At 33.2% G+C, this 8,222-nt stretch overlaps 1 protein-coding gene across 1 annotated transcript; it reads left to right on the top strand.

Moving 5' to 3' along the window:
• Positions 1 to 552: 552 nt before the first annotated feature.
• Positions 553 to 6,092, top strand: Bma-rsd-3 (Uncharacterized protein; the record flags this gene model as incomplete). The annotated part of the gene is made up of 12 exons (XM_001899138.1): positions 553 to 773; positions 1,159 to 1,351; positions 1,582 to 1,720; positions 1,951 to 2,097; positions 2,528 to 2,609; positions 2,689 to 2,782; positions 2,898 to 3,189; positions 4,348 to 4,528; positions 4,784 to 5,042; positions 5,523 to 5,612; positions 5,755 to 5,890; positions 6,004 to 6,092. The coding sequence occupies 12 exons, from the start codon at positions 553 to 555 to the stop codon at positions 6,090 to 6,092; spliced, it is 1,923 nt and encodes a 640-aa protein (XP_001899173.1).
• Between the last annotated feature and the right edge of the window lie 2,130 nt (positions 6,093 to 8,222).

Genomic DNA, 8,222 nt, shown 5'->3' with positions numbered 1-8,222 from the left:
CAGTCATTCAAGATATTTAAGTACCAATTTCCCTCGAAAGTAGTCAGATAATTTCTTTCAAAAAGACAGAGAAGCAAGTAAACAATGGAATAACAAGAAAAGGCTAGCAAGAAAGCAAGTTAAGTTACAAAAGTGAGGATAACATTCTAAATGTGATGATAGTTGGGTCAAGATGGGAAACTTCGTTGTGAGATGAATTTAGTCGCGCAACTAATGATGGAATTTACTATTGCAGTTTAATAATCTTCATCAGCTCGATAATATCAAGACCGAGAAGACCTAGACCACGGAAAGTAACGGAAAAAAGCCAAAAGTAAAAGAATTGCAAACGTAAGAGACATAAGTCACACACAGTGTCTCATTGAATAACATTATTGCACTGTAGCCCTGTCAGAGTTTCTCATACCGTTGTGAACATCAATTTCGTCCTCCTGTCTCTTTGGTGTTTATGTTTGTTTGAGGATGTGTTTGTACGTTGCCCATCTCTCTCTCTCTCCCTTCTTTCCTTTCCCTCTGTATATATATATATATATATATATATGGGATAGTGGGATGGAATGGGCAAGCGTGGACGATGAAAACTATTTGTATTGTGGACTAGTCGATTCGCGTAGATTTTTCTTTTCCATTCACTTTATCATTCTGTTCGTTTCAACAGATAAAACCCGGAACAGTGAGGCCATGTCGGATCTGTTGAGTGGTATTGCGAGTTTTACAAGAACAGTAGCCGATTCGTTCAACACATATGAAATCAGAAAACTTGGTGACAAAGTGTAAGCAACCCTATTGATTTTAAGAAGTTATTTGCTAAATCTGTGAATCCAGTTCATTCAATCATTTCATTAGTTTTAAACATTAATCCATTTCAGTTATCTTTGATCTTTTCATCTAGGTAACCCATGTTCGGAATATTACTGTTAGTTTTTTTTTTTTTCTTTTTTTTTTTTTTGCAAGATTGAAAGCTGTTTATAAGTAATAACTATTAATGTTGTTTGTTCTTAACGTGAAACCTATCTTTTTGTAATGTGGATTTTTTTTATGGGATATTGCCAAACTGTTTGGGTGAAACTCTTTTAAGTTTATAAAGAGAATAGAAGTATTACTGGGATTTTATTCTAGAACTATGTTGGTGAGTTACTCGTTCTTTAATTTTATCAGGCAGGGGATAGTAATGAACTATACGGAAGCAGAAAGCAAGGTCCGAGAAGCAACAAACGAAGACCCATGGGGACCAACAGGGCCTCAAATGGCTGAAATCGCGCATATGACATATCAATATGATGCGTTTCCCGAAGTGATGAGCATGCTTTGGAAACGTATGCTACAAGATAATAAGAATGCTTGGAGACGAGTATACAAGGCAAGAACACTTTGTGATATATAATATCTACGTAGAAATCGATCCAGAACCTAACGGGTTCGAGACCTTGTATTCAGTATTATAGGGAACATTACGTGGCTCTGTTCATGTTTTGATCAAACTCTTTATTACTTTTAATCTAGTATTGCATTTTAAGATGGCTTATGATTCTTTTTTACTTTTTTCTATAAATTTCTATTATATTATATGTGATCTTTTAGTCTTTAACACTGTTGCACTATCTGTTAAAAAACGGTAGTGAGCGGGTGGTAAGCAATACGCGCGATCACTTATTTGAGATGCGTACGCTGGAGTCTTATAAATTTATTGATGAAAAGGGAAAAGATCAGGGACTTAACGGTCTGATTTGTTTAATTTTTGTAATGTATTTTTGATTTTAAAGAAACCATAACTTCACGTTTTATTTTTCTCTATAGCATATATGAATATGATGTTTTAACAAACTTAACTGTTATATGATTCGATTGTGAAAGAACACTGGTTTATCTCCTGAACTTTTTAATATTAAGATAAATCTAGACTCCAGTTTTTACAAATCAGTTTTTTTTTTTTTTTTTTTTTTTTTACAGTACGACATCGTGTTAGCGTTTTATTCGATTTAATTCAAGATGATGAACAATTAAAAACAGAGCGGAAAAAAGCAAAATTGGAAGGCAAGGAGAAATACAAAGGCTACTCGAAAGACGATATGCGTTTGTGTGGACAAATTACTTTCAGTTAGTTAACAAAATCTTTTTCAGTTTCTAATATGGCAATCAAAATATGATTATTTTTACGAGCTTTAAAAAGAAATGACTGTGCGTTTCATTTTAATTTTGTCATCACGTAGAATAGTATTGGCCTTTACATGAGTATTAGTATACAGGTAGAAAGTATCGGTTTTGTGGGATTATAGGAAGTTTCAACTACCGTTGTGGGATAATGCAATAGTTGATTTTGTGATATTTTAATTTTTTGATGTAAGTACAGCATATCCAAAACTCAATTCAACAGTTGCTTCAACACTTTCTTGTAGAATATAACATCAAATATTTTAATCCGACAGACTTTTTGGCTGAGTTTTGAAGAGCGAGAGGTGAGCAGTACTTTATCAGTGTTTTATTCATTGTGTTAGGTCAGATACGCTGTTATCTTCTTCTCTTTTAGGCAGTAATAATACAGAAAATTTTGGTAACTGGAGAAATAGCAGTGATATTTCAAAGAGAAATTCATGTCATGAAGATGGAAGGTTGTTTTTTTGTTGATGCCTTACTTTGTGAATATTATATTATGTTTCATTCAACCAATAAGATTCTCGCTGGTTTTAGAGATTCTTATCATCGCGAAGTTAACTCGTTCCAGTTTCCAGACGAAGAAATTATCCACGGTGAAGGTGATAGTCCAGAACTAGGTATACGGGAGGTAAGTTAGCTATTTTTGTTTGTACAAGTTTAATTACTGCCGTTTTTTTCAGTTTACCATACAATTGCTAGTTTTTCTTTTATTTTATATCACGTACCAGTAATTTTGCTTATAGCATACACTGGATCCGATTGACCACGAGATTGAAGATGATGAAGAATTTGGTGATTTTGCCTTAGCTCGTAATCTTCATTCGCAATCTCAGAAAGTTTCCTTACCGTCATTAATAACAGCACAACCGTATCCTATTCATAAGCCTTATCAGCTACATACTGTGGATGTTCCAATTCCTGCAGCAGCACTTCCTCCTCCTCCTCCTTCCCTTCCTTCTTTTGGTCCGAGTGCAATAGCTACGCGAGTAAAGCATCGCGATAATGGCATTCTTCTGCAGAATAAACCAGTTAGCGGTTCGTAACATATTTCATATATTAGTAAAGTCAGTGTTATAGATTGCTTAGTTTAGTATTTGTCGGCTGATTTCCAAAAAAACGTCTATATGATGCAAAGGTTGTAATCTCTACTGTTATACTTCTTTTATTACGTTTTCCTCTCATAGTCTTGATTTTTCGGCAACTGCAAGAATAAAACCAAAATTGAACGTGTCGTTTGAACCCTATAAATTTTGTTGCTAACTATTACCTTCAAATCTCCGCCCCTTTTGAAGTGCGTATGATCTATGAACTCTTCGATTCCTATATTCATATATTGTTAATGCTGGAACAATATTCATTGACCAAACCACTGAATAAGTTGGCTACGATATATTTATTTTTGAATTTTTTGAATGGAAACTATTTCATGGCAAATATATTTCTAGTTAACGATTATCTTTCTCTTCCTTTTTAGCCTGTTTTATCTAGGTAAATTTTCGTAAGCCCGATTAGTCTATTCCGCACAGTAGGTACTTTTCATATGCAGATGAAACCGTCTGTCACTTTTCGCTTCATTATTCCTCAGTTTGGCAGATATTCATAAAAATATTCTGGATGATTTTTTTCACAGTAATTTTGTACAATCGAAATTTTTTATATAAGTGATAAATTTATTACTGGTAAAAGGTGAGCAGATTATGGATGAATAACAGACGAAACTGTTAGGTCTTCATTGCTTGATCTAGGTAGAGTGAACTGGAAGGAACATTAGCTGGGCGGAACGTAAGAGGGAATTATCAGTAAGCTGTTAAAATTGATCTAAAAGAAAAAAATTAAGGAAATTGTCGAGAAATATAAGATTTCGATAAACACTCATTTTAATCTACTGTTATTTAGTTTTCGCTTTCGCTATCTTAAAATCAGTTGTGTTTTTATTTGTTTACGACTTACTATCTGTGAATCAGAAGTGATTTGTTTGCTGTACTGTTTCTATTTAATTGTTCCATGTGCTTCCAGTGGCTGAAGCTAACATTTAAAGTAGAAGTGCCTCTGAAGTGTGAAAAGTATTTGTTCATTAAGTGGCCTGAATATTAAAGAAGTCTATGATGGGGTAGGTAAAAGAAGTAAACAACACTTAAACAGTATTTTTCCAGGTACCGGAATTTGCTCAATTTTATTTTGAACTTCTTTTAGATCTGCTTGGATTAGATGAATTCAATGATAATGGCAATTCTAGCAATTCCTCAACTTCATTTTTCAAAGATTCTTCAAAAACAACCACTTTACAGCTTTCCTCATTAATGAAAGCTATGAACCAGTTGACCAGTACTCAACAACTCACTTCACAATTGAGATTTGACAGTTTATCTTCCGAGTGCGTTGCTAATCTTGTTTATTTCTATTCCAACATGTCTTTTTCTACAGTATCTCGCGCTCATTATTAAAATACGAATCATTCGCCGGACTTATCATTTATTACATATTTTTGACAATAAAAATTGAAGTTGTACTTTATTATAAAACTATGTTTGAAGTTTTTTAGTTTCAATGAGTTATTTCACTAAATTTCTCGAAGAAACTGCATTCAAATATCGTGTGCTTTTTTAAGTATTTGATCTTTTCATTCTAGATCAGTATCAGATGCTGCATTTTCAAATGCAAATCAACAAGGTGTATCTTCTGCTGCACGATCTGTTGGATTAGCCGATTCTTTTACTGTGCCGTCAGTTGCAGCTCCTGTACAGGCAACGTTTCCATCCCTGTTAAGTAGCAGTGCTGCCTTTTCCCCATGTTGGGGTGACGTCTCTGCAGCTCATGTCTCTTTGGCTAATAGTACTGTGCAGTCATCTCTTCAGAACACTGTTCTTTTGGCTGAAGCTACTCCACTAGTACGTTAGATTATTACTATTGTTCTTTTTTTTTTTTTTTTTTTTTTTTTTTTTTTGACTATTCAGCTTCCAACTAGATAGTTAATAAAGAATTGGTCGGATTTTCAAATTGTAATTTGTTAAAAAATAATGATGGTTATCGCAAAACTTGTAAATGCACGAACATATGTTTGGCATATTCTTTGACTTTCCTGAAATTCGAATAGTTTTTGGCAGTAGATTCAATCAGCAGTTATCGGCCGAATACAACTTTTTGCCTTTGTTTCCAAACAGAGATAAGAAGGTGTGACAACCTTAATCTTTTTTTTTTTCTTTTATTCATGATTATGTAGGATATTTCCACTTTTTAATACTTTATATACAGTTTGGAAAAAATGCGATTCTTCATAATATGAGAACATTATTGGAATAAGTTATTCTTTCCCACACTCGGTTTACCACTTTTTTTTCCACCATTGACTCCAAATATTGTATTTGCAGGTGCCTGTGCCTACGCATTCCGTTTCCGTTATTCCGTCACACGTAAATGTGCCTTCTCTACAAGTCGATCAGGATTCAAAATCAGCTGTGGTACGTCTCATGTTTATAAAAATGTTCACATTTATGAAGCTGGCATTCATTATTTTTCTCGTTTTGAGTGTTTGACAATACTAACTGTGAAATTATTTGATTTGTATATTGTCTTCTGGAAATGCTATGAAACAAAATTTAGAAAATTGCATCGACATGGGCAGATGCATCAAGCAAAGTTAATATTAATTTGGATGATCTGGGTATGAAAAAGAAACCGCAGAAGCATTCTTTACCGATGAACCAAATGACTCCTTCTATGTCTGTACCAGCAACAGGTATGTCTTCATTGTAGATAATTTATGCGAAGTGATATTTTTTGTTCAGTCTGTATGCATGAATTATTTCTTTCTCTTAGAAAAGACATTTGGTTTTTGGAACTGAATTGTAGATAGAGACATACTCGGGGCATCAACTGTTTTCACCAATGCTTCTCAGGAGCGAGTGTCTTCGGATGATATGTTAGACTTACTAAAATGAGGCTGAACATGAATAAATCAGTTATTAACAGTTGTGAACAAACGGTTGCTCGTTGTAAAAGAATTTGCTTGAAGAGTTGATTATTCACCGATTACTATTGTTTAATTTTACGGATTTATAGTTTCCTTAACTTTGATTTCTGCTTAATCTAAGCAATAGCAATCTTTGTCACTTCGTCATTTATTTGTTCTATATCTTCATATCTAGGAAACACTTGTATTATTATATATTATTCTGTTGTTTAAGTTTTTAAGAGGCGTAATTGTCTTCTGCACATATTTAGTTAATGTTTAACAAGTCTTTATTACCTTTAAAAGACCATTCATTAGCTTCTTTTGTAGAATAAAACTGATATATTTGAAAATAAGAAATTGAAAAAGAAAAGAAAATTGTAATAAGGGATTATCTCTAAAAACTAATTGGGTCATTCTTCTTCATTTTTTGCTTTTGTCATAAATATAACTATATTGTTGGGAGATTATGATGCAGAAATAGCATGGGGGTATACTTGGCATTACATGCCGAGAATTTATTGTCTTTCTGATATATATTCAAATGAAGTGCTTGTTTTGAGAATCTGACATGAATTACGGCTTCATATGTGATAAATATCTTTGTGATTTTCCACCGGTAAGCTCATTCGTTTAATGTCGAGATGAAACGATATGCATGTACCATATATCCTATATTTTCATAATAAGAAAATATTTCAGATTCAGTAATGGGCAACTTGTTGATTTAGTCAAAAACATAGAGTAAAATATTGTGCGAAATTAGTAATAAGGTTTTCATAACATTGTGAAAAGCATATCGTTTATCACTGCACACTCACATTTTTCCTTGTTCAGTCCTCGTATATCGATTTTATTAACTGTTGCACTGAATTTTTTTTTTTTTTTTTTGTGGCCTTATTTCTGGCAGAAGTTAAGTGGGTTATATCAGACGTTATATATAATGAGATATGAAGTGACATGATTTTTTCTTTTTATGAGATTAGTAAATGATAGACCGATGATACCGTTATGATTATCTTATTGTGGCTTATTATTTGTTAAAATTTTGATATTATGTTTCTTGGAATTTTAAATTTGAAGGACACAGTGGTTGAGATTGTGAAACTTTACATATCAGTTATTAAGGGACTTCGTATTTTTTTTTTTTTTTTTTTTTCGAGCTGTTCACTTTGTATATGAAATGTTTAGCGTACCTTTTCTGGATCCATAAAAGTGCTCACTAAAATGGTTCCATATGCATTTATTTGACGATAACTATGCGACTTTCGTTTCAGCTTATGACTTCTAAGCTAATTGGACGTTTTTCCCAACAATTTTAAATGAAACGAGGTTCTTGATGCCGGTTTTGTCGTATATGTGAGCAATTTGGGTATTTATGTAATTCAATATAGCATTCTGTGCATTATGAATTTTATGGAACTATCACGCTCCCACTTTATTCGTGTTAAAAGAAGCGATTGTTGAATTCGCATCACATTGTTAAATATTTCCTTTTACTACATCATATTTAATGCTGAGTCTTCAAAGTCATTTAAGGTGGCCTTAGAAGTTTAGTGTGGTTTATTTGAGTATTGGAAGTTGTCTTAAAATTTTGTTTCTTTTATTTGATGTGTACCTCATGTTTAATGTATGCTTTTCTCCCGTAAACTCTTCCAGGTGAGGAGGAGAAGGAGTGTAAGGTATAATAGTGTGATGTTCACGGTCGGTGCACATTTCCGACTTTAAGTGATAATGATTTAAATGGTATTAAGAGTAGCTCCAGAATTGTCATTCATTGCGTTATTTTCTGATTTTAGAGTAAATGTTGATTTACTATTGCGAAAGAGAAAGTTTGATCTTATTTAATTAACTACACAGAAGTATATATTTGCATCAGTTTCGTATGAACCGTGGTATGAGAAAATTACAGAGAATAGAAGAAAGGTTTTGTTGAAGATCTTTTAACTTAATTTCCCCATGGATGTGATGAGGCAAACAGCTATACGTGCAGTAAGTTTGCACATCTTACCAGGGTGAAGTTGCTGTCTTCTGGGAATCACATTTTGAATGACACTGCGAGAGTGGAGAACTGATGTTTGAGTGGAGAGCACAGTTCTTAGCTAAGTCTTTCATTCTG

Source organism: Brugia malayi (assembly GCF_000002995.4).
Source record: "Brugia malayi strain FR3 genome assembly, contig: Bm_v4_ChrX_scaffold_001, whole genome shotgun sequence".
NCBI classification, from domain to species: Eukaryota; Metazoa; Nematoda; class Chromadorea; order Rhabditida; family Onchocercidae; genus Brugia; species Brugia malayi.
This window is presented reverse-complemented; position numbering and strand designations above follow the sequence as displayed.